We start from the raw sequence: 15746 nt of genomic DNA, 5'->3' as shown, positions 1-15746 counted from the left end.
CGCACCCCGCCCTTCACACAGCCTGTGGTGTCTGTGCACGTGTGCTGTTCTAGAATGCAGGGTCACCCAGGTGGAACCACTGACCCTGACCACAGTGAGCGTCCACTCTGCAGGCCCCCACAAGTGCCCTCCTACTTTGTTTTCTGTATTTTAAGTGGAAGGCAGTGGCTGGGAGGGGTGGGATCCCTCACCCCACCCCCAGGGACTGTCACCTGCGCCAAGCAGAATGTTCCACCTCAGGTTGGGAGGGGCTCCTGTGTTAGCCCCCACAAAACGCCATGGGGTAAATGGCATCATCCCCATTTTATAAAACAGGAAACAGGCCCAGAGTAAAACTGCTTGGTCCAAGGCTGCAGAGCTGAGACCCGGGCTAGGGGCCTTGCGTGCTGGGAGGGCAGTGGGCAACCTCCCTCAGGCATGGCATGCCCCATGTCCCTCCACCAGCCCGTAGAGGAGGCTGACATAAAGCCCCTCGGCCTGTAACCCCCCCTTCCCAGAACTCAGGAGCTCTGAGGACATTACTCAATCTCAGATCCTGCGTGTATGTTCCTATGGCTGCTATGACATCACCAAGACTGTGGGTTAAACCACACACATTTATTCTCTGACTGTCCTGTGGTCAGGAGTCCCACACAGGCCTCCCGGGGCTAAACGCAGGTGCGGGCAGGGCCGGTCCTTCCAGAGGCCCCGGGAGAACCGTTTCCGGCCTGTTCCAGCTTCTAGAGGCACCGCGTCCCTGGCTCGTGGCCCCTCCTCCATCGTCACAGCCAGCAGTGCAGCCTCTTCCATGTCTCTGACTCTGAGCCTCCTGCCTCCCTCTTATGAGGACCCGGTGATGACACTGGGCCCCCTGGAATCCAGGGTCATCCTCATCTCGGGGGCCCTGACTTAATCCACTTGCAAAGCCCCTCGGCCGTGAGAGGTGGCATGTTCGCAGGTCCCGAAACCTTGGGGTGTCTGTGTCACCCGCAGACGCCTCGCTCCCCCTGGGCTCCCCTCTCTCGCTGCCTCAACATCCTAAAGGATTCCCAATGCTGAGCCTTGGCCTAGGCTGTCTCTAGGAAGGCCCTTCCCAGACCTTCCAGCCACCCAGGGCCAGATCCTTCAGTCTCCAGCCCTGGAGGTGCCTTGTCTGGGCCTCCTCGCCCCCTAGCTTGTGACTGGACACCTGTAGCCCCTGCTCAGCTCAGTGTCGACTCAGACTCAGACAAGAGCTCCCCGAGGGCCAGACCACATCTGTGGGGGTTCTGCAGGGTCACCAGCACCCAGCACACAGCAGGCACTCAATACTTGGGAAATGAATGAGTGACCGGACAAGGCTCGGCCATGGCCTGGGCCTCCCCCAGCCTCCCGCTCCTGGCCACCTGCCTGGGGCATCTTCTGAAATCTCCTCCAGCCGTTTCTCACAGCCCCTTGGGGCCTCAGGAGACTAGGATGGGCAGGAAGTGGGTGGATAGGTGTTGCTGCCGGGTCTGGCTGCCACGCCGCGGGACTCCTCGCTGGTCCAGCGCCAGGAACATGGGCCTGCCGTGATGACGCCAGTGGAGCGAGGTGTAGGTGTTGTAGCCATTTTCCTCAATGCGCTCCCGGAACCTGCAGTGCACAGTGTAGACCCGCTGCGGGGTCGGGCGTGTGAGGCAACCACTGAGCCCACCTCAGGCCAGTGCCCACCGCCACCGGACACCCCTGCCCTGCACTCACCGACCCGTAGAGGCGGCCCCGGCGGCTCATGGCTACGAAGAAACCGGTGTGCATGGCCTTGAGGGCCACGACGCCCACACGGATAGAGCGGATCTCAATAATACCTGTGGGGGGCGTCTGGGTCAGGGCCCTGGCCCCCGAGGCTCCCCGCAAGGCTCTCACTCACTAGTTCACTCATTCATTCATTCATTCCTTCATTCAGGTAACGTCCTTCAAGCACCACCGGCCTCTTTCTGGGTGTGGGGGTGCACTGGGGGCCACATAGGCCCTTCCAGGAGCTTCCCTGAGGATGTGGCCCTTACAGGTTGGAGGACGTAAGTGGGGAGGGGGTCTGGCTTTCTCTGGAGGTCACTGGGGAGCCACGGCAAGCTGTGGAGCGGGGAGGGTCTTAGTTATGTCAGGGTTGAGGAGGTTGGTGCAAGTGTGCTGATTTCAGTAAGAACAAGTAACGAGTGTAAGTGACTCCGAGCCCTTCTCCCCAACAGTCTTCACTGCCACTGCCACGTCCAGCCCTGACAACTTGGCCAGCTGCAGCAGCACAGTTATGGGGAGACAGATGCCAGATGGGAGGCATGGCCCAGACAAAGGCCTGGGGGGTGGGACATGTGGTGTTTACAGCTCAGTGCGTTCCACTCGATAATTGATAGCCGGTAACACTGCTTGAGCACCAATGCCACACGCTGTACCCCCACTAAGCTCACAGCAGCTCCAGGCGAGAGGTGCTGACTGCCCACTTCCCAGAGTGGGAAATTGAGGACTGGGAAGTGATAGAACCAGCTTCAGACCCCATCTGTCAGTGGGTTACCCTGAGTAAGCTCTGCCTGGCTCTGAACCGATGTTTCCTGTCCAGCGAAACAGGACCGCAGGATGAGTGGCCACACACAGCCTCAGCCCCACCCATGCATTGGGACGTAATCTGGAGTCAAGGCCTTGCCCTCTGGTCTTCAATCTAGACTTGAATGACTGAAGCGATGGGGAACTCACCCCATGACCTTGCACCTGCTGTTCCCTTGGCTGGGTCCCTGGCTTCTCTTGTGCATGGTCAGCTCCTGTCTCTATGAGGCTCAACTCAAGTCCCCCTCATGTGAGAGGCCCCCCCAACCTCCTAGATAAAGTGGCCTCCCTTGCATCCTGTTTTCATTTTCTTTGCACCCCATGTGGTCCCCTCTCAAATTATCATATTACTTGTTCACTTGTTTAACTGCTTTACCCTTTGCTCTGGAACCCCATGAAGGTGGGATGTTCTGGTCACTTCTATGTCCCCCGTGCCCAGCACAGCCTACAAGAGGTACCCAATTAATAACCACCAAATTAATGGAGACAAGAGCTCCAAGCCCCACCCACACAGAGCTGTCAACCATCTGCCACTCCCATCACTACCCAGATCAGGAAACCGAGGCTCAGAAAGAAGCAGTGACTATCCCAGATCACCTAGCAGAGCCAGGCCTCATCCCCAGCCTGAAGCCATCCTGCCTGGCCGTACCCACCACCTAGCCTGTAAGTTGGCTGGCCCAGCCAGTCCCCTGTCATTGCTCTGGTGAGGTTAATGAGGGCCTTGGGACCCCAAATGAAGGCATCTGGGAAGGGCAGGGGTGATTATCTGCCCTAATGGTGGTGACTCAGGCAGTGGCTGGTGATTAGCTCAGCCCCCCGCCCCCAGCTCCCCCTGCTCAGACCTCAGAGCTGTGGTTCACCAACTGCCCTGGCTGCCCAGCTGTCCCCAACCTCCTCCTTTTTGCCCTTGCATCTCCTCTTGCCTCATACATTCCACAGATACTTATTGAGTGCCTGTTGTTTACTGGGTGGGGCAGCAGAAACAGTGACCCCAACTCCATGAGATTCTTGAGCATCAAGGAGGACCAGCAAACACCAACCCCTGGCAGTGTGCCCCAGGGCAGGTCATTTCCCCTCTCTGCCTCAGCTGCCTAGGAAGAAATAGAGGGGTCCCCCAACCCAGGCAGGTCCTGAGCTTTGTTCTGCATTGTGGGGAGTCAAGTTTAGACTCCCAGTTCTGCCCCCATTGCATTATGTAATAGGGCCCTTCCTGGAGCCTCAGTTTCCCCTCTGTAAATGGGCCCATTGAGCCCAACTTCAACTATCCTGCAAAGACCCTCCTCTGCTATTGAGCCAGGCCTGGAGCTGGGAGCGTCCTCTGTGACCATTCGGGTTGGGTCCATTTTACAGTTGAGGAAAATGAGGCCCCAGACAGAAATCAGTTGGCTAATGACACACGACCAGAGGAGCCCCCGGGACGCATGAGGGAGGGCCCCGCTAACTAGCTTATTGTTATGATTACTGCTGCAGTTGTTTTTGTCCTCCTATTTGCCCTGACCCCCCCACCCCCACCCCTGTCCCTGGGTAGCCCCTGCGACTCACTGTCAGCGCTGTGGCGCCAGCGGGTGCCTTGCACGCGGCCGCTGTGGTCCACCCGCAGAAAGAAGTGGGTGGAGGAGAAGAGGCGCCGCCAGCGCACGTCGCCCTCCAGGTGTGGATAGCTGCGTGGTCTCCGAGGACCACTTGATGTCCCGGCGGCGCGGGGTGCCTGTGCCAGCAGCAGGCACGCCAGGCCCAGCCACAGGTGGCCCTGCATGGCCTTGCCTCCCACCCGCTCTCGGTCTGCTCTGCTCTTGCCTCTCCAAGCACGTCCGCGGCTCTGCCATTGCGGGGGCCAGGGGCGGAGCGCCCAAAGGGGACGCCCCGAAAGGGCTAATAGGGAGCCTCAGGGGCGAGGCCAGAGCCGCAAGAGCGGGGCAACTGGGGCGGGGCCAGAACACTGGGCGGGGGTCCCATTCAGGAAAACCCTCTTGGGCCACCGCGTGTGTTTGTCTTGTGAGGGCGGTGCATGTCCATGAGTCACTGAGTGTGAGTATGAGAGAGGCAGATGCACAGACACCGGTGTGGGGGACAGAGACGCAGAGACAGACGCAGAGATAGAGACAGAGACAGTGAGAATGAGACAGAGACTTGAGGGACGTAGAAAGAGGGAGACAGAACCTGTGAGAGATGGGGAGAGCCAGAGATACAGAGACTGTCAGACACAGAGACGGAGGAGGAGAGAGAGATTGTGAGACAGGGAAAGACGGGGTAAGAGACGGAGAGAGATGAGAGAGACAGGGAGAAGTGGGGCTGCTCAGGGGTCAGAGATTGGGTGGGAAGGTCTGGCCCGAGTGTCCTCTGTGTGGACTGGGCCCCTGGACTGGCATGCCCAGGTGGGACTCGCTTGCCCTCCCAACAGGAGCTTCCCGAGAGCCAGGCAGGCCCTGGGTCAAGGGACTTCCCTGATGGGTGGGCATGGGGAGTGTGTGGGTGGAGCAGCAGGTGAACATTTGGGGGACAGTGTGCACACAGGTGTTTGGGCAGGTGGGTGGAGGGATGGAGGGGGTCTGGTGGGTGGGAAGGTAGCCCATGGGAGGATGGACACATGGGCAAGTCTGTGGCCAGCTGATGGGGACATGGATGAGCGAGGCCAGCACCCCATTCCCAGCGTCTGGAGCTGCACATCGGAGGCATGAAGGGTGGGGTGGCCCTGTTTACATCCACATCTGCTCTTCATTTAGACACACCCGAACCCCACAGGGAGCCACCCTGTGACCTGGGCCCTGAATGGTGAGTGTAGTAAAACTTCACAGACTAGAGCCGAGAGGCATCATCATTGGTAGGTGGGCAAACCAAAGCCTAGGAGGGACAGCGACTTCCCCAAGGCCCTACCCATGTCACATCCCAGGGCTCTGATCCCTGCCCCTGCCCCCAGTCCTACAGCCATGGCCTCTGGTAGCACCTTTAAATAGTACCGGGGTGAAGAAAAGGTGACAAGCCTGCCCAAGGAACACTGGAGGGGTAACCGGTCTGTCCAGACTCTGGGGTGCCTTCCTGGTGGATCTGGAGATTTCCCAATGCCTCTTCCTGGCCCCAGGACCCCAGGACTGAGCTGGAGGAGCGTGTCCCTATGGCCTGGGCCCAGCCCAGCCTATCTTCCCACACTGGGGACCCTGAGGCCAGCACCCGAGAGACTTTCATGCGTGCATCACTGCCCCACGCCTGGGTTCCTCCTCTGAAAACGGAGCCAGGAAAGGGAAGGCTGGAAGAATGGAATGACATAAATCTGACCTTGCTGTGTAGAGGCACCGCACACAGACTCGGAGTCACATTCCCCACCTACCAGCCAGCCAGAAACTTGGTCTTCCCTTCCTGGAATGCCCCCATCCCAAACCCCAGGAATACCATCATTGGGGCCTTGTGTGACGGGCGGGACCCAACCCGGGAAGCTGGCCCTGCCCCAGGTATTGTTGGAGTTTAATAACCGCTTCCTTGAAATATAGTTCACACAGCACACAGTGTTTCCAACCACCTCTCTCTAGTTCCAGAACATTCCATAGCCCCTAAATAAAACCTTGTCCCCATTAGCATCCACTCCCCACCCCCTCCCCCAGCCCTTGACAACCAGGAACCCATGTCCTGTCTGTGGCCACGCCTGTTGTGCATATTTCCCATAAGTGGAATCACACACTGTGTGGCCTGTGTGTCTGGCTTCTCTCATGAGCACTGTGTGTTCAGGGTCCATCCACGTTGTAGCGAGTGTCAGTGCCTCCCTCCTTTTCATGGCCAAGTAAATACTCCCATGTGTGGACAGGCCACACTGTGTTTGTCCATCACCTGTTGATTGATATTTGGGCTGTGTCTACCTTGTTGCGCTGTGATTAATGTGTGTACAGTTGTTGATGTGAATGTATGTTTTTAATTCTCTCGTGCATATACCAGGAGTAGAATTCCTGGGTCATATGGTTATTCTATGTTTAGCTTTTCGAAGAACTTCCAGACTGTTTTCCACAGTGGCTGCCCCATTTTACATTCCTGTCCACCGCACATGAGTTACTCTACATCCTTGCCAACACTTGTGATGGTCTATTGTTTTGATTAGAGCCACCTTAGTGGGGGTGAAGCACAATGAACACCCTGTTCCTGGAGTCCCCAATTCTATCTTTAATTTTTGCTGTCCATCAGCAGGGTCACTGCACTGCAGGAAGTGCACACAAGGGAACACTACATAGCCATGAAAAAGAGTAACCCTCAAAACACACAACAACATGGATGCATCTCAGATGTCATGGTGAGTAGAAGCAGCCAGACACAAAAAGGGTTTATTCGTGTGACATTCTACAAAAGGAAAACTAACCTATGGTGTAAGTGAGGCGTCAGGATGGGGGTGTCACCCTCAGGGGTAGTGACAAAGGGCATAAAGGGGTTTTGCTGGCTGGGTATTCTTTGGAACACCTGTGTGTTCGATTTGTGAAAATTAATGGAGCTGTATTCTTGATGTGTGCACTACTTTATGTTATACCTCAAAAAATACACACAGTGATATTTTTATATAAGTGAATATTTGAGAGTAAGCCCTAGGGAGGGTGCCGCTTCACCTGTAAACACACCGGACATGTCACCTAAAGGTGAGGTCCTCCATCATAACCAAGCTGCAATCTAACCCACCATCTGGCTCAAATGTACCGTGTCCCCATAACGTCCTTGAATAACTTATTTTCTGATCACAAACCATAAAGCACATTCCCTTTTGTCTCTATGATTGGCCCGCAAAGGTATGTCCACATTGTAATCCCTGGAACCTCTGCATTTTACCTTATTTGCAAAAAGAGTTTTGGCAGATTTTCAAATGAGGAGACCATCCTGGTGGGTCCTAAGTGCAGTCAGTCACAAGAATCCTTCTGAGAGAAACAGGGAGACTTGACAGACACACAAGGAGAGGCCATGTGACAATGTAGGCAGAAGTTAGAGGGGTGCGGGCACAAGCCCAGGGATACTTGGAGCCTCCAGAAGCTGGGAGAAGCAGGAAGGACCCTCTTCTGAGTCCTTTGGAAGGAGTGCAGTCCTGTAGACACCTTGAGTTTAGACTTCTGGCCTCCAGAACTGGAAGACAATAAGTTTCTGTTGTTTAAGACACCAAGTTTGTGGTAATTTGTTATGGCAGCCCCAGGAATCCAATACCATCTTCTTCTGTCTAGACGTCCCCTTCCTTTCCTTGGCTTTCTCAGTAAGAACACTTCCAAAGTCTCATAGAGCAACGCATAATCCAGGTTTATCTGAATATATCCTGGCTCGATTTAGATGAAACATCTTGGGTGAGAACCCAACATACACAAACAGTTTCTGAAATACAGTGTTACCCGAACTCCAACCTCTTGATGCTGTATTCTCCATTTATTTGCATCCTTCTCCACCTGCCTTGTGTGTTAACATTTTTCTTGCTTAGGAAAATAAGGATACTTGATGTCGCCATCAGGAGTGGAAAGCCAGTGCCACACATTGACACATAGTCAATAAGCCATAAATAGAAATACAAGGTGAAAAATGAGGTGACAAATTCTCAGATCAGTAGGATCACAGCCCAGGAGCTGAGACAGAAGCTAAATATAGGTGAGTACTAAGTGAGACCTCCCATGTTGAGTGGGAACTGAAAGAATAACTTTCTTGCCGCCCAGATCCAGGAACCCAGCTCTTGGGGAAATACTGATTCAGGGTATCTGATGTTCCACAGAACAGAAGGGAAAACTGAGGCATAAGGAAAGGTGAAAGAATTCAGAAGTCTTGGCTTGTAGCTCATGATCCTGACTATGCCGTACTGAGGGAGTGCGAGGGGGTGTCTCTAGGTCTTGGGGGACCAGGCCCGGCTGATTCAGCCCCTCCCTCCAAGGCAAGGAAGGCAACCTCTGGTGTGAGTCAGGTCTGAGATCAATGCCCCTCAGGGCATCTTGGGGTGGGCTGGGCAGGTTTGGGAGGATGCTGCAGTCTGTTGAAACCATTCCCAGCCGGTCGCATCACTGCATCTCACTGCACAGGCCCACGTGGGCCGCTGCGTCTGGAATGTGCTGTCAGGCCTTCAGGCCCGGAAGTCTGGCCCTTCCAGAGCACAGGTCCATCCTCCACTCTGGGCGAGTGGGCAAAGTCCTAGCATCTGGGGACAGGTGGCAGCTTGAGTTGAGGCCTCTAGGACCGCTGTGATCTGGCCCCTGAGCACCCTTCCAATGTGCTCTCTGCTCTCTTTCCACACCCTGCTTGACTCCCCCCAACTATCCATGTTTGTTCCAACCTCAGGGCCCGTACACTTGCTATGATCCCTGCCTGGAACACAGTTACCCCACGTATTCTTCTCATCCGCCACATGCCAGCTGATCCGGGACCAGGTGCTCCCCTTCCCTAGCCTGTTTCTTCAACTGAACCTGCCAGGAAGTACTCTTTGTGGTTAACTGGGATCAATTTCACAACCAGAGACTAGCAGCCATTGTTTACAGGGGCCTCTCACCCAAGCTGCCTATCAGGGAAAAGCCACAGGCTGGGGCCTCCAGCCTCCTGCCTGTGCTCCTGCAAACCAAGCTGACCCTTGTAAGAGAGCACCTAGGACTGCAATTTGACCAGTGAACTGAAGACCTGCCCTGCCCAATTGGAGCTGAGCAATGATAGCCTCATTGCATTTTTACTGACCAATCAGAATTCATACAGCCGACCAATCAAGACAGTGCTATATACAACCGAAACCTAAAAAAAAAAGACCGTGTTATACCGATCAATCAAACTGTAAAAGTTGGGAGTTATTTGCCTAGGAATGGACCAATCACGAACCTGGGGTGGGTGGACCCTCTATATAAGTCACCTCTAATTAATCAGAACGGCTGGCTATATTTTCTGTGTTTGTCATTTGAGCTGTAACATGTGACCTGCTTCACCTAAACTACTTCAGATGAGCCATCCCTCAGCTAGGGCTCTTTTTACTGAATAAGGTCTCTCCTGTGCCACCGCCAAGTGGGGGACTCCTGTTGGCATTGAATTGGTGGCTGAGACATTAGGTTGGCAGTGGGCATACTCAATTTACTAATTTGTCATCTCAATTTAGTAGGTTAGGCCATTCTTTCTACCCACTCTGTCTCTGTCATTAGAAGCTTGGGGACTAGTGGGTAAACTGAGGCCAGAGTAGTGGATGAGGTTCGGCCAAGGAAATGTCCCAAAGACATCTGTCTGGGAGCCAGACAGATCTGGGGCTTTCACTCCAACTCCCTAATTAACGTTCATACTGTGTCTTTGAGCAACTTGATTGACCTTTTGAACGCCAACTTCCTCTACAATAACCTGGCGTAGTAATAGTTCTTGCCTCAAAGTTGTCGTTGTGTTGATGAAGACTGCGAACAGGAACCTCAAAAATTGCAGAACACTGTCCTAATTATTAGGCGAGTATTCCTTAATTAAGAAAAAAAAATGCAGGTTCTGAGTCCTTCCAAAGACAGTTTATAGTTACCCGGTGTAGTCCAAACGACGACTCTGTCCCACCCCTCCCTGACAGAGGAAGAGCCAATCAGAGGGCTGTGTCGGCACATGCCCTTTCGCTTCCGGGGTTCCGCTGCCTCCTGGGAGTTATGGTTCCGAAGGTATTCTTCCGGCCGCGAATTCCCTTCGTAGCCGCCGTATGCCGTGGAACTACAACTCCCGGCAGGCGCAGGCGGCGCAGGCGCGAAGCGGGCCGTGCGGCGGGTCCGCGTGCGGACGGCATGTCGGCGCTGCGCTGGGGTCGCGGCGCGGCTGGGCTCCGGTGGGCCTTGTGGCCGGCGGGCTGTCCCTGCCTCCTGGCTGAGGAAGGTAACGCAGGGGAGGCCGGGGAACGACGCCGCGGCCGCTGCCACTCCCGCCCTCCGGCAAGTTGGCCGTGACCTTTGGCTTTTCAGCCCGGGATCTAGCTACCCCCGAACTTTGCCCTTTGCGGTTCTAGGGAACCCACTGAACCAACCCTGCTTTTATTGACCCTTGGCCCACTCTCCTGACGGGGGTCGGCAGGGCACTTTGACTTTTGACTCTTGGTTTCCTTTGGAGCCTCTTGACCCCCTATTTGTGACCTAGGGCTTTTGACATTTGAACTCGCTGTGCTTTTAGTTCGAGGAACCCTTTATCCTCTGTCCCTCACCCGTTTTCTTAGCGTATTGGGTCTACTTCACCTTTGACCTCTTGGTTTCTTTCCCTTGTGAGAACTGTGTGCACGGACAGTTTCTACTGAATTTAGGGTGTTTTTGCCCCTGGATCCTGCTATATCTGTGCATGTGAGGACCCCCCAGGCCCGCAGCACCAGCACCTTTCAGCCTTCCTCTCTGTCCCGCAGGAGCCCTCCGTGGCATCTGGGGCCGCAGAAGGAGCTCTGCCAGCCCCTGTGAGCAAGACCGCCGGAAGGACTGGGGCCACGCGGAGCTGCTGGAGGGTGAGCTGGCGCCCCTATGGCTTGGGGCTTGAAGCCCCTTTCTCATTGTTCTCCCTACCCACGTTGGTCTCTCTGCTAGGGGTCACCTCCCTTGTTCCTCACAGTGTCCCCAGAACAAGGGATGTCGGCCTGTAAATTGATGTAACTAACATGGTCCTCACCTCTCTGGTGGTCCCCAGGGCCCATTGCAGCGATGACACAGTGAGCACTTATAATTCCCTCCTCCCTAAAACCCACCAGGTTCCCCTTTTCCACACAATTGAAGCACAGAATTGTGGCCGGAGAGACTGGCCCAAGGCCACACACAGGTGCAGAGCCAGGATTAGAATCCTGAACTGATCCATGTGTGCCTGATGGGATTGTGAACTTAAAAGGCCTTTCAAAGTGAGAGGCAACAAGCCATTTATTTGAGATCAATGAGAAGAACTATTTGGGATACATTGATTCAGGCAGAAGCCCAAATAGTGTTCCAATGAGGATACAAAGGTGATGGACATTTAAGAGAAAGGGAAGGGGAACAGTTACATCCATAGATGGAAGGCATTGCTATTGGTGCAGATGACAACGTGGTGACGCTAATTCTGCACAGTTCTTTGGGGCACAATGTTGCTTTAGTCCTGGTCCAAAGATTATTTTGCCCTGTTTTAACATTTCAGAGGTTTGAGGCATGGGACCAGCAAGGCAGTTCCTCTGGGATAGCAGCTCCAGCTTCATTTTAAAGTGGTTCCATTTATTTATTTTTACATTTTCTCCCTTTTATTCAAGCTCTTTGCTTGAAAGCGTCAGTGATCAATTATTGGAAAGCAGCACTAATCGGTTATTAAAAGTATATTTGGTCCTCCATTGTCAGGTGGCTCATTTTGGGTATGTCATCCCATTGTCAGTCCCCTGTCACCAGGAAGGTCATTCCAGGTGTGACATGCCCCACATATGAGGGAAAGTGGTTTCTTAGGGGGTTAGGCCACATTTGAACAGCAGGAGCACCAACCAGCACAGAGGAAGGCTTTGCCATCATGTTTCCTTAAGGGCAAACATCTTTAGTTTCTGGAGGTTTTTCCTGTGAAGTTTCGTAGGCCTTAGTGATTATTTCAAAGTGTTGAGCAACTATTATCAGAGTAGTGTCTTTATAACACCAAGCTGTGCAAAACAAAGATTTATAATGGCAAACATTTTTATAATAACAAAATGCTAAGTCCAATTTGAAGAATCAATCTGAACCAGGAGGCAATGCCAGAGGGCAGTCAGCTGAAGATATCAGACAACCATGAGGTGTCAGTGGGCAGGCACTGGATGCAATCATTTGGTTTGTGCCTGGATTTCATCTTGTTCCATCTCTATTTTACCAGAGGTGTTTTATCCAGGTACAACAGAAGGTAATAACAACAACAGAGCACACCCCATCTTGCTCAGCTAGGATATATGGCTAAGAGCAATTCCATTGTCTAATATAACTCATGCAAGGGAACTTAAAAGATTTTTCCTCGCTGTGTTTTGGTGGTAGCTCTAGCATTTTTCTCTGAGGTTTTGGATAAGTTTCTAATCGTGTATTTATTCATTGCAATACTTGCCCATGGGAAAAGTACTCTTCCAAATCTGGTACCTTCATTGGGGCTGACATTGCCACGTATTAAACTTGACTGTGTGTGTAACTACTGTGTTTCCCCGAATATAAGACCTAGCCAAACAATCAGCTCTAATGCGTCTTTTGGAGCTGAAATTAATATAAGACCCGATCTTATGTTAATTTTTTCTTTTTTAAGATTTTATTGGGGAAGGGGAACAGGACTTTATTGGGGAACAGTGTGTACTTCCAGGACTTTTCTCCAAGTCAAGTTGTTGTCCTTTCAGTCTTCGTTGTGGAGGGCGCTGCTCAGCTCCAGGTCCAGTTGCCATTGCTAGTTGCAGGGGGCCGCAGCCCACCATCCCTTGCAGGAGTCGAACCATCAACCTTGTTGTTGAGAGGACACGCTCCAACCAACTGAGCCATCCAGGAGCTAGGCGGCAGCTCAGCTCAAGGTGCCGTGTTCAATCTTAGTTGCAGGGGGCAGAGCCCACCATCCGTTGCGGGACGCGAGGAATTGAACTGGCAACCTTGTGGTTGAGAGCCCACTGGCCCATGTGGGAATCGAACCGGCAGCTTTCAGAGTTAGGAGCATGGAGCTCTAACCGCCTGAGCCACCAGTCCAGCCCGAAAAAAATTCTTATATCTGGAAAACAAGGCTCAAAACCCAGTAATATTTTATATAAAAAGTCATAAAAATTATAATCATCCTTATCAGTTCATTTAGTCCCATGTTATTCTTGTTGGTCTTGATCATTTTGTTGGTAGTTTTGTGAATCTGGTTTTTCCTCAGAGTTCTGTAAGTCTTTACCATATTCAGTGTTGTGATTTTAACGTTAATTAGAAATCTGTATCTTAGAGTGTCAGTCTTTTCCATGTATTTCTCTAAAGTTAAAACATTTTTGTAGAAACAGTTTCATAAAAGCATTCAGAGTGAAACAGTAATTGTCTGTAAACGACAAAAGACTTAAAAATGACATGGTTAAAGATCTAGTGAGAGTTCACATATATACAGAGGGTGACAAAAAAATGTATACACATTTTTTTTTTAATGTATACACATTTTAAGAAAAGAAAAACCATTAAAATTGTAACAATATATACCAATAAAAAAAGATGAATCCAAGTCACGTTTGACTTCTGCAATTACAAGAGGTGCTCAAAGTGGTTACCATCAGCGTCCAGACACTTCTGATTACGGCGAACTATTGCTTGAGCAACGTTGACCAAAGTGTCCACTTGTATACATTTTTTTGGCATCCCGTATACTGTCATAAATAATGCAACTGACTTATTATTCATTCCAATTTTAGTTAGCTTGACCACATATAAAATTTCTCAGGATCCCGCCTCCACGAATCTTGTATAACTTAGACACACATCTGCACCTTACACACTTTCTGCGACATACACAAATCTTCTGAAACTTACACAAACCTCCTGCAACGTAAACCTCCTGCAACTTATACACACTTGCTGCAACTTAACACACACCTTCTGCAACTTACACACTCAGAAGTAAGCATACAAGTACCACAAGTTTCCACAGAAACCCTTTTATTTCTTACCCACCTGGTTATTTTAAAGCAAAGCCCAGATATATCCAACCAGAGGAACGTTCTGGAAATCTGATTCACATGACAGCACTGCCCAGCCTAAACATCCCATGCAGAGCGCACTCTCAGGCCTGTGCCCACCTCAGCCTCTGCCAGTAGCCACTGGGGCCGCCTCAGGGCTTTTGGGCCTGCTTATGCCTCCCACTCCCCACCCCGTCTCAGGCCGGCTCAGATGTCCCTCCTGCCCCTCAAGCCTGCCTCATTTCTTCCTCAATGTTTCCTAGCCTGTGACTCCCCTGTGCGTCTCTAGTGTCTCCTGTATTCCAGCCACTCTAGGGGCAGAGTTCATACCTGTCTGTTCATTTGTAGGCATGTTTCTAGCGCCCCTGCTGTGTGCCAGCCCTCTGCTTCTGGGGCAGATGTTAGGGACCGGCAGAGGCAGAGGCAGGTACATTGGTTCCACACGCGGCATATTTTCAAAGTATCTTATGTGTAGACACATGCACCCCAGATCAGTGCCCGAGACGCCCTCCTGGCTGTGTGTAGACACGTGCACCCCAGATCAATGCCCGAGGCGCCCTCCTGGCCGTGTGTAGACACGTGCACCCCTGATCAGTGCCCGAGGCGCCATCCTGGCCGTATGTATATATGTGCACCCCAGATCAATGCCCGAGGCGCCCTCCTGGCTGTGTGTATACACGTGCACCCCAGATCAGTGCCCGAGACGCCCTCCTGGCCATGTGTAGACACGTGCACCCCCGATCAGTGCCCGAGGGCGCCCTCCTGGCCGTGTATATACATGTGCACCCCAGATCAATGCCCGAGGCGCCCTCCTGGCTGTGTGTATACACATGCACCCCAGATCAGTGCCCAAGACGGCCTCCTGGCCATGTGTAGACACGTGCACCCCAGATCAGTGCCCGAGGCACCCTCCTTGCCATGTGTAGACACGTGCACCCCAGATCAATGCCCAAGGTGCCCTCCTGGCCGTGTGTAGACCTGTGCAGTGTGGCAAACTAGAGTTTCACACTGCAAACGCCCTGCTGGGCTAGGACTAAGGGTGCTCTGCTTTGTCCTGGTGCATCCTGTAAACCATGTCCTTTTCAGGGTGTACTTGGTGCCCATGCTTTTGCATTTTTGTGCTGTTTGTTGGTGATGTTGCTGTTTAAATGGCTCCAGGTGTAGAACCAAGGTGCTGTCTTGTGTTCCTGAGCAGGAAAGCTGTGCCTTGGCTTTTGGAGAAAATGCGTGTGTTAGGTCACTGCGTTCAGGCGTGAGCTTGATGTCACTGAATCAGCAGTGTACGTGAGGTAAAGTGTCCTGAACAGCAGCACACATAGAAAACACAGAACACGATGTGTGTGAAGTAAGGTTCTTGAACAGAAACACAGAAAACAATGTACTGTATTTTGCCGTGTATAATGTGCTCCCGTGCATAATGCAGACCCATGTTTTTGGTTCAGACCTTCAGGGAAAAAAATCTTTCATTTTAATTTTTTAATTCAAAATTTTATTTGTTTACATTTAGGTACTTGTTTTTTGTATCATAAAGGAATTTTAGTATTTATTTTTTTAACATATATGGTACAAGAAATTTTATGTAACAAATAATTACAAAACACAAGAACAGATACAGAGTAGAAGAAATTTTACAAACTGGTAACAAATTTACTATATTTAC

The 15746-nt window shown here is 52.0% G+C and overlaps 2 protein-coding genes across 7 annotated transcripts in view; one reads left to right on the top strand and one right to left on the bottom strand.

The window, feature by feature from the left end:
- Nucleotides 1-1295: 1295 nt before the first annotated feature.
- Nucleotides 1296-4476, bottom strand: FGF22 (fibroblast growth factor 22). Its single transcript, XM_019716002.3, has 3 exons — nucleotides 4078-4476; nucleotides 1702-1805; nucleotides 1296-1616 (listed from the first exon to the last, which is right to left on the bottom strand). The coding sequence occupies exons 1-3, from the start codon at nucleotides 4289-4291 to the stop codon at nucleotides 1422-1424; spliced, it is 513 nt and encodes a 170-aa protein (XP_019571561.2). The 5' UTR covers nucleotides 4292-4476; the 3' UTR covers nucleotides 1296-1421.
- A 5691-nt stretch (nucleotides 4477-10167) lies between these two features.
- The window catches only part of POLRMT (RNA polymerase mitochondrial), a 28545-nt gene continuing 22966 nt past the window's right edge, over nucleotides 10168-15746 (top strand). Inside the window, exons 1-3 of one of the 6 annotated variants that reach the window (XM_088792175.1) lie at nucleotides 10171-10338; nucleotides 10853-10948; nucleotides 12797-12964. Coding sequence is in view for 4 of the 6 variants with exons in the window: in XM_088792174.1 (XP_088648300.1) it covers nucleotides 10251-10338; nucleotides 10853-10948 (184 nt within the window). In the remaining 2 variants the exon portion in view is untranslated. Of the gene's footprint in view, nucleotides 10339-10852; nucleotides 10949-12796; nucleotides 12965-15746 lie in introns of all 6 variants that reach the window. The other 5 variants (XM_088792174.1, XM_088792173.1, XM_074337362.2 and 2 more) reach the window with 5 other exon arrangements.

The sequence above is a fragment of the Rhinolophus sinicus genome, chromosome 15 (assembly GCF_057876585.1).
Source record: "Rhinolophus sinicus isolate RSI-liver-muscle chromosome 15, RSI-T2T, whole genome shotgun sequence".
Lineage (NCBI taxonomy): Eukaryota > Metazoa > Chordata > Mammalia > Chiroptera > Rhinolophidae > Rhinolophus > Rhinolophus sinicus.
This window is presented reverse-complemented; position numbering and strand designations above follow the sequence as displayed.